General features: G+C 30.6%; 6 protein-coding genes across 6 annotated transcripts; 2 read left to right on the top strand and 4 right to left on the bottom strand.

Moving 5' to 3' along the window:
- Nucleotides 1-251: 251 nt before the first annotated feature.
- LOC107069345 (protein G12) lies at nucleotides 252-2,071 on the top strand. The gene is made up of 2 exons (XM_015326586.2): nucleotides 252-356; nucleotides 436-2,071. The coding sequence occupies exon 2, from the start codon at nucleotides 475-477 to the stop codon at nucleotides 1,177-1,179; it is 705 nt and encodes a 234-aa protein (XP_015182072.2). The 5' UTR covers nucleotides 252-356; nucleotides 436-474; the 3' UTR covers nucleotides 1,180-2,071.
- Nucleotides 2,072-2,180: 109 nt separating this feature from the next.
- Nucleotides 2,181-3,555, top strand: LOC149033276 (protein G12). Its single transcript, XM_089169771.1, has one exon. The coding sequence runs from the start codon at nucleotides 2,746-2,748 to the stop codon at nucleotides 3,442-3,444; it is 699 nt and encodes a 232-aa protein (XP_089025897.1). The 5' UTR covers nucleotides 2,181-2,745; the 3' UTR covers nucleotides 3,445-3,555.
- Nucleotides 3,556-5,694: 2,139 nt separating this feature from the next.
- Nucleotides 5,695-6,682, bottom strand: LOC149033275 (protein G12-like). The gene is made up of 2 exons (XM_089169770.1): nucleotides 6,577-6,682; nucleotides 5,695-6,491 (listed from the first exon to the last, which is right to left on the bottom strand). Exon 2 carries the CDS (start codon nucleotides 6,489-6,491, stop codon nucleotides 5,808-5,810), a length of 684 nt encoding a protein of 227 aa, XP_089025896.1. The 5' UTR covers nucleotides 6,577-6,682; the 3' UTR covers nucleotides 5,695-5,807.
- Nucleotides 6,683-7,049: 367 nt separating this feature from the next.
- LOC149033274 (protein G12-like) lies at nucleotides 7,050-8,066 on the bottom strand. The gene is made up of 2 exons (XM_089169769.1): nucleotides 7,937-8,066; nucleotides 7,050-7,870 (listed from the first exon to the last, which is right to left on the bottom strand). Exon 2 carries the CDS (start codon nucleotides 7,868-7,870, stop codon nucleotides 7,139-7,141), a length of 732 nt encoding a protein of 243 aa, XP_089025895.1. The 5' UTR covers nucleotides 7,937-8,066; the 3' UTR covers nucleotides 7,050-7,138.
- A 718-nt stretch (nucleotides 8,067-8,784) lies between these two features.
- On the bottom strand, nucleotides 8,785-9,762 carry LOC149033273 (protein G12-like). Its single transcript, XM_089169767.1, has 2 exons — nucleotides 9,663-9,762; nucleotides 8,785-9,594 (listed from the first exon to the last, which is right to left on the bottom strand). The coding sequence occupies exon 2, from the start codon at nucleotides 9,592-9,594 to the stop codon at nucleotides 8,881-8,883; it is 714 nt and encodes a 237-aa protein (XP_089025893.1). The 5' UTR covers nucleotides 9,663-9,762; the 3' UTR covers nucleotides 8,785-8,880.
- A 400-nt stretch (nucleotides 9,763-10,162) lies between these two features.
- LOC107069346 (uncharacterized) lies at nucleotides 10,163-13,665 on the bottom strand. Its single transcript, XM_089169854.1, has 3 exons — nucleotides 13,026-13,665; nucleotides 11,381-11,451; nucleotides 10,163-10,914 (listed from the first exon to the last, which is right to left on the bottom strand). The coding sequence occupies exons 1-3, from the start codon at nucleotides 13,663-13,665 to the stop codon at nucleotides 10,240-10,242; spliced, it is 1,386 nt and encodes a 461-aa protein (XP_089025980.1). The 3' UTR covers nucleotides 10,163-10,239.
- Nucleotides 13,666-13,920: the final 255 nt, after the last annotated feature.

Genomic DNA, 13,920 nt, shown 5'->3' with positions numbered 1-13,920 from the left:
GTGAGCCCGACGTCGTAATCGCATTTACATGTTTTCTTCCGAAATTCCAACTACCCTACCGTATCGAATATTTGACCGCTCTTTTTTTATTCTACATTCTATTTCATTTACTTTTAAAAAATGACTGTTTATTGATTATTATACAATTTTATCGACGTTACTAAAAAAATTGATAACATTGCAAAATTACCAGTAATTCCTATTGCTACTAATCTTATCTTTAGAAACGATTTTTTTTTACAGTTTCTCTATATATACTATCAGAAATATAGTTTTTGCGTAGTATGTATTTAACATCTTAACATCTTTAACATCTTAACAAGTACTGCCTTTGCATGAAGCGTCCATAAAAATTCGTAAGTAAATAATAATTATATTTATAATAATTAATTTGTATTTATTTGGAATTTTTTCTCTTTCTGTTCGATTAAATAGTTTCCTGAAGATTTTATTATATAAAATAAAGGACTGAAAATGACGAGATTGGACATTAAAAACTTAGATAGTAATAACCAAAATACTGAGGCTTGTGGTTATTATAATGCATCCATTTGCATTAAAATAAAGAAAAATCCTTTGGATACGGATTTCAAGGATTTTCTCAAACTCGTACCTGCTGATAAACTTAAACCAATATTGGAAAAATATAGCGATGATGACAAAACATTAGAGTCATTTGCTTGGACATTAGGCTGGGAGTATTTCAATAGGGCACGTGCTTTACAAAACTTACCAGAATATAAAGCATTGGAGAAGTATCTCCAAGAATCAGGATATAACGGAATGGTAAAGTTTCGAATACTTCATAACGCTTATGGTCCGGAGGAATATGTACCACCATCACCAGTACGATTGAATTCAGAAGAGTATGCACCACCATGCCTAGTACGATTGAATTCAGAAGAGATTTCGGAAATCGGCATAAATGGTTTTCTAAATGAATACCTTCATATTCTTCCATTGGAAGAGATTAAAAGACTTCACGATAAAAAAATGGTGGAATCTCCATCGTTTATAAAATTTAGTACTTGTATAAATTCCGATAAATATTATGGAATTGTTGATTCTCTTGAATCACGACAAGAGTACAAAGATTTCGTACAGAAATCAAAAGAAGCTGGAATTGATTTTGTCGCTATACAAAATCTTAAGCTTTATATCCTTGGTTTCGGGCCGTGAATTATTTGCAACAAATAATTGAAATGGGTCCTTATTCAATATTCGTTGAATATTGCCTAATGGCTACTTGGGATTTTTAGTAAATGGATGATCCTTTTGAAGAATATCATATATTCTTACAATCTGAGAAATATTCCATTTGAAGAGTATTACGATATGATGCTTTAAATAGTTTTCTTTGGAAGTTATTAGGGAAAGGTATATATTTTTGGGGATATGGAAAAGAATGGTAAACAAAGTAAATAGATATAAATACAGTTTAACACCGGAATATAATTATTAGAAGAATATTCGAATGGATAAGTGAATATAGAAAGAAAAGAGAAAAGAAATATAAAGAGGAAAAGTAGAAAAAAGAAAAAAAAAAACTAATAAAAAATAAAAATTAAGAATTTATTCATCACTGCGCAGGTGTGATAAAAAAAATTACATTAAAATACAAAAAATATTAAAATCAGAACGTTATAATCTTAAATTCTATTAATTAGGAATATTATTATTGTTGTTCACATGCGTAACATTCAAAAAGTCATATAAACAACATTAAATATAAGAATTTTGACAGATGACCATCTGTCAGTTTGAAGGCGAATTCTGAGGAAGACGGTACTCCGATCATATACTCGGTGTTTTTAAACAACAATACACATTTCTTTCGATTAATTAACAATTATTTATTATTATACCAACATTTCCGAACGTAAGTTCGTATTAAAAATGTGTGTACTTTTTTATTGTTTTAGTTGTGCGCTTACAAAAATATTATAAACAAATTAATGAATAAGTCTCCTATTTCGTTACTTGCAACAAATTTGCGATCATTATAATACAAATAAAAGAAACATCTTTTGTCAATTATACATGACTGTAATAAAATCACTGAAGAATCGTTTATTTTCTCTTTTGTTATTTAAAATACATTTCCAATTGATTTCTTGATGCAAAAAGTGAAACAATGCAATCGATTATGCACATTACGTTAAATAATTTTTACTTACCAACTTCATTCTACAGCGTCGAGCTTTTAGGTTATCAAAATCCTAAAATGGGGAACCTAATAAATATTTCCGTGTTCGTGCATTAGTCACAGTAAATTTCTTATCAACATAAACAATTTATATTTTAAATGATATTGGATTTAGAATTGTTTAAAGAATTTTTAAATAATGAACATACCAAGACATAAATCTAAGCCAATAATTTGTTGTATTGTGATTTCCTGAAAATTCCAGATAATATGATTTATTTAGTCAATTTTGATATTACCCCAATAGCTTCATTTTATTGTCCTACGATCCGATTGATTTTCAATAAATTTAGAATTCTGAGGTTTACACACGTCAATGAATTTTGAATCTGCAAAATCAAAGGTATACATAATTATTTTCTTGCAAATATTTTTTTATTAAATTCTAACAATGTTTTTATATTTCAGTGTCAATATTAATAATCGTATATATAAAACAATTAAAAAAATATTAAAATATTATTAAGGAAAATGAACTAACTCGATAGATGATATATCTATCTTATCATCTGAAAAGATCAATCTATAAATAAAATAAAATGAATGAGTCAGTGATAATAATGGGTGTGGCCGCAGTTATGTCTGCTGTTTTCTTTGGTTTGTTAGCATACAATTTAAGAACTATAATGACGGACACGGATTTATCAAATTTATCGATGCTACGAGATCGCAGTTCTCTAGAAGAAGATTTTCGGGACATTTTGGGATTCCTTCCACTCGTCGAGATTCAAATGACTATTAATAATTATGTTCAATATGATGAGCAGTTAAACGAGACAGTGAATTTTATAAATGATCAAAAACGATTCATTTTTTCGGAATTACAAAGTATACCTCAAGTATGTCATTTTATTAACATGCTTAAGGAAAATGGATTGAACGTTGATCATTGGAGTGAGAGTATTGAAAGACTATGGAAATCTATGCCATCATTTGTTGTATCCGATGAATGTATTGTTTCGGGTGGTTTAACTGGTATGATTAGTAGAATATTAAAAATTATACCGAGAAACGAATTGCACATTTTACTTCAACAAAAATTAAGATATTCCCAAAGTTTTCGTAAACTAATCAATTATTTGAGATCACGATCCTTCAATGATCTTTGCAATGCTATGGAAGAAAACGCAGGTCTTCAACGACATTATTATTGGGCTAAAGAATCTGGACTTGAAATTGTTTTTGCGATCGAGTTCATTAGGAATCTGTATTTTTATCTTACCGAAGATCTTGAATGAATGTAATTGGATAAGCCGTAAGTTCCTAAAACAATTAAATAAAACAATTATAATAAACAATTGTTATTGTTAACAAACGAGTCTGATATTTAAGATTATATTAATTACCATAACACTTTTATAATTTCTGATACTTACAAAGCGTATTTCTTACATTTATTCTAAATTCGTCTACTCTCGTCTAACGTCTACTTCTGTCGTTCCAATTTGATCGTGTTCATCTAATAACTATATTGTTTAATAATTGTTGTCAACTGCGTTAAAGCCTTCAACTTTTTACGTCATTTTTAATCTTTTCTGATTTGTCAGTTATGTGGCTCGATTCTTCACAAACCAATCACACATCAATATACCTATCTTTCTCATACCCACGTTTATCTATTATCTCTCTAGTTTTGTATGATAGTAAACTAAGTAAAAAAATTTTTTAAAATTACTTGTATGATTCATTCTAGATAATAATCATTGATACCGAGTTATGCACAATCAGAAATTGAGATATTAATGTCATCTGTTGAAGAAACATGTGCACTAACTTGCAAACAGTTCATTATACCAATATAAGTTCATATAAGTTAATAATTAAAAGAAAAATCTTGATCACAATGAGGGGAAACCTCCCCACCATTTTATGAAAAATATTGAATAGAAAGGTCTTGTAGTTAGATACTTGAAAGGTTCGACGAGGGATTGTTTAGATGAAAACATCTCGAGTCTCGAAGGGTAGGTAGGTTCGGTTGGGCGCGCTTCGAAGGATGGCAGCAGGAATTAATTCTACTCAAGAAGATGTCCTCCTCCTCCAACCCCCATTGGTTTGTATAGCTAGGACACGTCGGTCTGAGCTTCGTGTTGAAGTCGTAGCAGAGTGTGAGAGAGAGGGAGAGAAAGAGAGAGAAAGAGAGAATCCAGGGAAGAGGGACTACTGGATAGGATTCAGTATGGTGCGAGACCAAGCGGCTCTCTCGCGGTGTCTGCGGCAAACAATTCCAATTAACTTGCTGGAATTGAAATAGGACTCGTCGTCGTCGTCCTCTTCGTCGTCGTCGTCGTCGTCGTAGTCGGTCCGTCGACGCCCGCATTGTAGATGCCCCGACGTCGTGAACTAGCGCGTTCCTTTGGCCCTCACCACCTCTCGCCACTTCTTCCTCCTTTACTACCAACACCATCACCATTACCATCCTCTTCCATGCCCTCGCTCATTCTTCATTTTTCTTTCTAAACGTGCGGAACTTAGTTATCCTACGATCTAAACACTTGGAATAGGAATAATTCTATATAAGTACAAAAGAATGGATAACTGTTTAATTCTCTTCCAATAAATCTAATTTATTCGATCCTGTCTGTGAGAGCTTAACAGTCTAGAGTAAATGAAATACCATTACATTAGGTGTATTGTAATTATTACCTACCTTAAGCTACCTTTACCTACCTTTGGAAACTTAGTTTGGAAATATCGTATCCGATTGTAAGGTTATAATTCAATGAAGGATATAAGATGGAAGTATATACTGTTTGGTTTAAGGAGCTTTCTTTACCGCGTGTAGTAGCTTTATAAGTAAATGGAGGTAGCCCGTTGAGATCTATTATCCACGTGGCATAATACTCGTCATCGTCGTCATCGTCGTCATCGTGCCGGGTAGTCATAAAGCACGCGAAACCCGGTACCGTACTACCGCTCTAGACAATACCCTTTCTGAGCTGCTCAGATATTGAAGACGCCCGAAAGCAGTGTGTACCGATCCTGGTGTGTACCCAACGTCTGGCCCAGCTCTCTACATTATTAAATTCTACCTTGCTCTTGGACCAACGACAGGGGACAATGAAGTTCTTTAAGCGTCCGTCACGTTGCCCGAGATGTGTACTCTACTTTCTATTCCTCCCCATACAAATCTCCTTGATCCTACGCACCAGCCTTTTAACGATTTACGTGTTTACCCTTATTTGCCTTCGTTTTTTTTTTTTTTTTTTGATTCTTTTATCGATAACCTTAGAAAATTCTTTTTTACTTTCTTTAAATTTTTTCCAACTTTGATCCTAAAGTTTATAATTATGTAATTAAATTATAATTTTAAGTAGAGACCTGCAATACATTACACTCAATGCTATCTAACATAGAAGTATTCCTAATCTTTTATTATCTAACTATTGTAAAATTATATCCTACATTTAATTAGCTTGCTAAAGTGCTGTAACAGAATTGATATAAAGGATAAAGGGTTATTTTTCCAGAGAAAAATTATACAAATGAAATATTTTAAATGCTGTTTATATTTAATAGCTTCCAGATATAAGAAACAAAAAGTATAGTTTTATTTGCATAGCAAGTAATATACATTTATCATGTTATTAGAGATTATCAGTTTTTATGGTCTAAAACCAAGAATACGAAGCGCAAGATCTACGAAAGCGTAATAGTCAATACCATGCTCCAAAGTTTTTTGTAGAAATTCTTTAAATGCTTGTTGTTTAGCAAGATCTTTAGACAATTGGGACATTTCCTCACTTAATACGTAAGAGCTGAACTTCTTAAAGGCTGCTGATTCCTTCAATTTTTTATTATGAAGTGCCTTAATTTCTTTCACTGGAAGTACTTCAACGAGCTCTTTGATATAACCGCTCCATCCACCTTCCGAATCGGCCAAATTATATTGACTGATAGTAGATAGTAAGAAAAGCGATGGTGGCACGTAGTCCTTCATTCCAAGTAATTGATGAATTATTTTAAGCTCACGAATTTTATCGAATCCTGATTCTTGAAGGTAGCGAACATATTTTTGATGTTCTGGTAAAGCTTCTACTGCGTAGACCAATTGGTGGAATTCGTCAGTCAATAACCAAAGAGTTGACGCTTCCAATTTGGAATCATTCGCATATTTGTCCATAATTGGACGAAGTTCGTCCACTGGTATAAGTTTCAGAAAATCTATAATATCTCTATCCAAAGCATTTCTTCTCATTTCTTCGTCATTACCTATATTGTCATTTAGTGGAATTGCAGAAACTCCAGCGACAACTAGTGCCACGAAGATAGTAAAAACGTACTTCATCTAGAAAATAATTATAACAAAGAAATTATTAACAAATACAAAACTTATGAGATAATAAGTTATTGAAATAGTGGATTGTACTTACGATTGTTGGTTACTGTTCAGAGTAGCTCAATACTTTTTGTGTTGCAAGTTTATGAACTGTAATGATAGCTAACTGTAAACATGTACCAATTTATATATGCTTTTTATCTTACGATAAGAAACAATTGTAAGAAATTGAATCATTTAATCGCTAAATACTCAATATCTCGAGTGAGATATTAGCTACTATTACTGGAACAAGATTTGATCTTTTTTCTAAAAACTAAAAGTTAATGAAAGATTATTTTCTAGCCATGTAAATAATTGTTTACTACACTATTAATGGTACACTATTAATGGGTATGATTTGCAGAATGATACAACAAATACTATTTTGTTTCATGAAATCGACAAATGTGACACAAATAATATTGATAGTTTTAGTATTAATAAAGAGAAGAATATTGTGTGTGTGTGTGTGTGTGTGTCAAGGAAAGGAAACATGTTAATTATGAATAATTAGACTTATTATAGAGCTTAAAACATTTTATATTTTATTTAATGTCCAAACAGAATACATTTATAATAAGAAGCGAAAGATTTCATTTCAATATTTGGATAATTCATGGTTTGTAGCCAAGAATACGTTGATTAAGTTCCATTATCAAGAGAAAATCAATACCATTTTGAAGAGATACCTCCAGCAGTTCTTTTTGTTCTTTGGTTGCTCCAAGTGCACGTAGAATTTCCCTGAACCTTGGAGAACGCACGTAGCTGTCAAATCTAGCAAAAGCTTGCGATTCCTTCAATTTTCGTTGATGAAGTTCCTTGATCTCATTAACTGGAAGGATTTCGATGTATTCTTTAATAAAACCACTCAATCCTCCTTCTTTCGGTTCCAAATTCTTTAATTCTTGGGTTGAAAGTGGGGGTGGTACATAATCTTTCATTCCCAAAGCTCTATGAATTAATTTGATATTTCGGATTGCGCTGAATCCTGCTTCCTCAAGAATTCGAACCAAATCGTGGTGCTCTGGTATGGCTTCTACAGCATATACCAAATTGTGGAATTTTTCACTCAAAACGAAACGTAAAGAGTGTCTTACTCCGGAATCATTTGCATATTTATATGCAATTGAACGCAATTTATCGATTGGGATGAGTTTTGCGAAATCAAGGAAATCTCTGTCCAACGGAGTTATACCGGAATTATTGCCATTAAATGCGTCCAAAAAATTTTCAAGTACATTCGATCGATTTCCATTTAATGAATTTATCGCTTTATCGTTATTTAATGGGACAGCAAAAGCTCCCACGACAACTATTGCCGCAAAGATCGTCAAAACGAACTTCATCTATAAATTAATTAATACAAATTTATAAATAATAAGTTACTTTAGAAAAGATATAATTGTACTTACGATTGATTTGAATTGTTTGGAACAGTAATAGTATTTTCTGTTGTACTATACTGAACTAGAATGTATCTCTGCTGCACAAGTTTGCAAATTTATACTCATTTCCCGCTAATGCAAGTTTATTCAGAAAAAGAAAAAATCGGAAAAACAATTGATTATTTATCTCTTGCGATAAGATATATCAAAATTATAGGAAATTATTATTTGATCATCGGCTACTTGAGATTCTTCGAACAATCTTAATCCATTGTCATTATATTGATAATATTAAAAGAATTGTATTTTTTTTTTTTAGAGCTTTCAAATAAACAGGAAACTTGTCTTCCATAACGATGAGGAGAATGTATATTAAAAATATTGTATTTTTAAATGTAAACAAAGAAATAAGTCGTTTGTTTTCCAGCAACAGGAATGTTTTATGGAGAATATTTGCTTTTTAAAAATAATATATCGCTTATCTTTAATAAATATTGGTTAGAATTCAATCTTAGTGCTATTACCTTAAAGGCTAAATAAAAATAGCCTTTTAGTATACAGTCAAGTTTTTTATTTCAATATTTACTAATCTATTTATTTGATTTTATGTTTAGTATAATATCGCGATTAAAAGAATTCTATGAATCATATTGGATAAAAAATGCTGATTTTTTATTATCTATTATCTGATTTTTCAATTAGTTCTAATGAGTAATTTGTTGTGTTGCTCGACTAATTTATTTTAGATAACAAGTGTGATAAACATTATATAAGAAGTTCCATTTCAGTTTAACTATCATTGCAATCATGGTTCATAGAAATGAATATTTTGAAGGAAAAGAAGGGACTTCATTTAGAATTACAAGAATGACTGATTAAAGGTTAAGAACATTTTGTATTTTTATTAATATATTGCTTATAATGCATAAATCATCAACAATTTGTTACAATTATTATAATATTAAGATTATTTATGGTTTATAACCAATGATACGACAGTTGAGCTCACTAAATAGGGCTAAATCGACACCATGTTCAAGAGCTTTTTGTGCCATTTGTTTGTACTGTTTTGTTGTGGTAAGATTCGTTAGGATCTTACGGAATCTTGAGGAACTGACGTAAAGGTTGAATTTAGCAAATGGTTGCGATTCAATGAGTTTTTTCTCATGAAGTTCTTTGATTTCTTTGACTGGAAGAATTGCGATAATTTCATTGAAGAGACCACTCAATCCACCTTTCGAACCGTTATCCATCTCCAATTGTTGTTGATCTAATGATCGCCGTTTTTTCGGAACATATTCTTTCATTCCCAAAGCTTCATGAATCATTTTAAGTTCTCTTATTTTGTTGTATCCAGCTTCTTGAAGAATTCGGACTAATTTACGATGTTCGCGTAAGTCTTCTACAGCGTAAACTAAATTGTGAAACTCTTCGCTCCTTAAATAATCATAGGAACTTAATATTTCTGGGTCATTTTCATATTTCTGTAGAATCGTAACTAATTTGTTCATAGGTATGAGTTTTATAAAGTCTATAAAATCTCGATCCAAGTAATTCAATTCTAAGTTGTTTTCATCGAATGCTTCGGCCAAAGTTTTCATTATATCCCATTGATTGGATTTAAATGGGACGGCAGAAGTTTCAAAGACAATCAGCGCCGCAATAAAAGCAAAAATTAACTTCATCTGTAAAGAAATTTTGTAAATATTAATAAATAATCATTTATTATAAGAAAAATTGTAATTATACTTACGATTGGTTATAGTTGTTTAGAACAGAACAGTTCTTTCAATATCTCTGTGTGAATTTCGAATGTCTCTCCACAGTAAAAATGAAGATATTTATACTCAAATGATTGAATTGAAAGATCATTCTTAAGAAGAATTAATTGGAAAGTTGAATCATAGTTATCTCTTACATGTGTGATAAGATAAAATTATAGAAAAGAATTAGTTAGTCACCGGCTACTCGAAATTTGACGAAAGATTTAATTAACTGTTATTGTACTGATAATATTGTATTGTATAATAGCCCACCATTTTTATTTCCAAAGAAATATATTTGAAATCCTATCTTTTTTTTATTATATTAAATAAAAAACTTAATTGTTTCCTAGAATCGATCTTCGAAAAATAAAGGCATATTTTGTTACGAAACAAAATTTAATTATAATAAGGATAAAATTAAGAGACATATACATAAGGAAAATAAACAGGAGAATAAACAGATAGACAAATTTTAGGTGCTATGTAATATGTTTATTGATCAATTAATTTAAGACGATGGTAATATTTAACTATTTACCAAATGAATAAAAATTTGTTGAATATTTACATGGTTATTACACCTTTACGTAAGAAACCAAGAAGCTCGTATTTGAAGTTTTCGAATGCTTGGATGTCAAGACCGTTAGCTTTGGTTCTTTGCAATAGCAGTTGGTATTCCGGTGTATGTTGTAATGCATTTTTCAATTGTTTGTATTCAGCAGAATGAATAGCATTATGGAATTTAATGAAAGCTGGCGAATCTACGGATTTCTTATTGTGGAGCCTTTCAATTTCACCCTTAGGAATAAGATCAATCAGGTCTTCAAGATATTTGGCAAAACCACCATTTGCATATCCTTGTGGAAGTTCATCTTCGTATCTATGTGGTGGCACGAAATCTGGCATTCCAGTGAGTGCGTGGTAGATTTGGATTTCTCTTATTTCATTGTATCCTGCCTCTTGAATGAAAAGAACCAAGTCTTTGAATTCTTGCAACTTTTCTACGTTAGCGAGCAAAGTATGGAATTCACCACCTGAGACCCATCTCAAGGTTCTTTGTATCTCAGGATCATTTCTGTATTTGACTGATAGTTTTAAAATTTCGTTAACAGGCATAAGCTTTATAAAGTCATATATATCCTTGTCTAATTCGTTAAATTCCCAACTATTATCAAAGATATCCTGATTGGAGGAAACTCCAATTACGAGGACAGCTGCGAAAAGTACAATGCACTTCATCTGAAAAAAAAAATCATTTAATGAAATAATTTGATATACGCTGTCAAGCATTTTATGATTTGAAAATAAAGTATTTTATTATCAGGTTAGAAAAATGTTAGCAAATGATACGAGAAAAATAGAATGCATATATTTGTATGTACATATGTACGTTTGTGTGATTAAAGATAATCCATATGTATGATTGTACAAATATTTGCTGAGATAAGTATTACAGTTATTTTTTTTTTTTTTTCTATACACTAGTAATGAAGTGGTGCCAGTCACGTGCAAATTTTAAGAGTAAAAACACAATTCTTTTTTAAATAATATACTGTAAAAGTAGTGTATGCACTTAATATAATTTAGTTATCTGTTTTAAAAGATTCCTAATTATAATGAAAGTAAGTGAATAATTGTAGTTTAATAAAATTTATTTTTTCAGTTTGTTCTTAATAAATGAAATAAAAGAAGGTATGGTACTTACGGTTGTTAAATAATTAGAAAGTCTCCACACAGAAAATAATTTGAGAGTGTCTTGACTACGAAATACAGTGGCTTATATATCCCAAATTGGCCTTGATATTAAAGTAATATTAGGATAAATTTACCTATTAATTGATAAGATAAAAGTTTATTAAGATAAAGTTATATAAGAAAGTTTTGATCGATAATAACAGTACTTCAAAATGTGGATAGATTTTCTAATTACACGGATATAGACAGGCCAAAAATTGGCTAAAAATTGTTTGTTAGTCTGTCTTTTCATATTTTATTATGTGAACAATAAAATTATACTACTAATATATCAAATCTTATTCCAAACTTTTTACTAAATCCTTGTCGAATTTCGTTCAACTATTATCTCTGACTATTTTCCATTCGTCAGATTCCTGAAGATACTCTACACCAGTTGTAAACTCAAAAATAAAAAATATTTCTTCTTCTTAGATTATCTCCTCATTTAAGTAAAGATTTATTAAGTTTTTGATATAAAATATTCAGTAATTACAAAGTGGGTAAAGATCAGAGAAAGCAAATCCTATAAATATATTTATGAAAGTTGAAGTACTTGTATATTAATCAAATATAAATATCAATTTTTCGTCAATTTTGTATTTTTCAATTGAACCTATTTTGCAAATTTTCGATTGGATATCAGAGAACTTTGTCTTAAAGACTTCTTAATCTTCCAAAAACATGTTACATAACAGAAATGGATATATTTATATGGGGGTATAAATAAGTTTCAAAGTTGTTCTAGAAAATTACACATTTATTTATAACAAAAAATTATAAAATATTTAACATTTAAATATTTTCGTGTTATTATTTGTAACCTTATGCCATCTTTCGTTAAGCATACTAAACACAGAAGTAAAAAAAAAAGTTTGATCTTTTGATGCGATAGTCCGTATATTGTTTTTTACTCCAATATTTTGAAGTGTATTTAAGATAAAAAGTATGCATTTAATCTTAACGCGAGATAGTAGGGAAGAACAATGTCCGAAATATAATCCAAGTGCTCTCAAGCATTTCGTATCAAAAACCAATAACATTTCTTAGACAGACTTAGCAACGTAAAACTTAGGCCTTATCGATAAACAATTTTTCATAGGTCGCAATTGACTTTAGCAATCAGCATCATTAGTTGTATGGCAGATAAATGGCATTAATTTCTAAGAAAAATTATTACTGCTTCGTCAGATTCTTCTCACAATGGTATCAGCGTATGGGACTACTAACATAAATTACTTTTCGTCATAAGTTTCAATTTTCCATTAAAAAAAAAAACTTTATCTTTTAGATAGATTTAAGCACTTTTGATTCTACGTAAAAAACATTACCTAGTCTTGAATTTGAACTATTAATTCTGAACTATTAATTCTATTTAATTGTAAGGTTATAAATGCGTGACGAAGTTGGGATAGATGTTGAAAACGTAACGACACAAATCGAATACAAAGAGAATTATAATACATGATTTGATAAAAGATTGAAAAATTTATTATTTTACATTTTTTGTATGAAACAATAAGTAAGAAAATCGATTAATATTATTTCTTAATCATAGACATATATCAGGGTCTTATAAAATAAATATCTTCCAAATATTATAGTTATTTATAGACTTGGATATTTGGGAATATTAAGTCCAAGAACGGTTTGGATAACTTCTCTGACGGCCTTGACATCGAGACCAGATTCATTGGCTCTCTTAAGGATGTATAGGAAACGTGGGTTGGCATATAAGGCGTCAACAATTGTTTGGAATTCTTTAGAGGAAAGGCGTTCGACGAGTTCTTTGAAAGCCGGCGAAGTTTCCACTTTTTTGTAGTAAAGAGCCTTCAATTGTTCATTTGGCATAAGTTTCTTGACATCGGCGACCAGACCCTTGTATCCACCAGTGATTCCATAGAATGACGATGGTGGCGTCAATTTTGGAATGTGAATGTACTCGTGTAAACGATTTACAAGGTAGTAAATGTCTACTCCGGCACTGTATACGTAGTTGTAAAAGGCAATTACTTCGGGTATTTGTTCATTTTCTTGTACCAATTGTTTAAAGTCCTCCGTTTGCACGTATGCTAGTCCTCTCTGTACTTCTGCATCTTCTGCGGCATATTGCAAGAAAAGTTGTACCAACTTATTGGTTGGAATCAAATCTACAAATTCCTGAAGATCTTTGTAAAGTTCGCCTCTACCAAGGTTTGGTACTTTCCAAGCACTGGCTGCAGCCACGATTGCTACTAAAGCTATTACGAATTTCATCTGAAAAGATAATTTTAGTAATTATTAGATTTTTTTTGTTTTCAATGAAAACTAATAAGTACTTTAATAATTATAAAAATTGAAGAAAAAACTTCATGTGTTTAGATTTGATTTCTTTCTATTTTGCATAACTATTATACAATACTTACTTTGGTATTGTGTTTCGCACCAAGTACTTAGAAAGTATTGATACTTTAACAAGAACTCAAGCGACTTTTTATACACGTAAATTCTGATTTCAATCATTCCATTATC

Source organism: Polistes dominula, unplaced genomic scaffold, assembly GCF_049000335.1.
Source record: "Polistes dominula isolate Pdom_NZ unplaced genomic scaffold, Pdom_raw_medaka contig_49, whole genome shotgun sequence".
Taxonomy (NCBI): domain Eukaryota; kingdom Metazoa; phylum Arthropoda; class Insecta; order Hymenoptera; family Vespidae; genus Polistes; species Polistes dominula.
Note: the sequence above shows the minus strand (reverse complement) of the source record. Positions and strands in the feature narration are given on the sequence as shown.

What these genes read in the sequence shown, in the direction of transcription:
- LOC107069345 (XM_015326586.2), top strand. Translation starts at nt 475, where the DNA reads ATGACGAGATTGGACATTAAAAACTTAGATAGTAATAACCAAAATACT.
- LOC149033274 (XM_089169769.1), bottom strand. Translation starts at nt 7,870, where the DNA reads ATGAAGTTCGTTTTGACGATCTTTGCGGCAATAGTTGTCGTGGGAGCT.
- LOC149033273 (XM_089169767.1), bottom strand. Translation starts at nt 9,594, where the DNA reads ATGAAGTTAATTTTTGCTTTTATTGCGGCGCTGATTGTCTTTGAAACT.
- LOC107069346 (XM_089169854.1), bottom strand. Translation starts at nt 13,665, where the DNA reads ATGAAATTCGTAATAGCTTTAGTAGCAATCGTGGCTGCAGCCAGTGCT. An exon ending in TAATATTCCCAAATATCCAA is followed by an intron (nt 11,452 to 13,025) that starts GTCTATAAATAA and finishes GGGATATATAAG; the next exon opens with CCACTGTATTTCGTAGTCAA. An exon ending in TTTCTAATTATTTAACAACC is followed by an intron (nt 10,915 to 11,380) that starts GTAAGTACCATA and finishes TTTTTTTTTCAG; the next exon opens with ATGAAGTGCATTGTACTTTT.
- LOC149033276 (XM_089169771.1), top strand. Translation starts at nt 2,746, where the DNA reads ATGAATGAGTCAGTGATAATAATGGGTGTGGCCGCAGTTATGTCTGCT.
- LOC149033275 (XM_089169770.1), bottom strand. Translation starts at nt 6,491, where the DNA reads ATGAAGTACGTTTTTACTATCTTCGTGGCACTAGTTGTCGCTGGAGTT.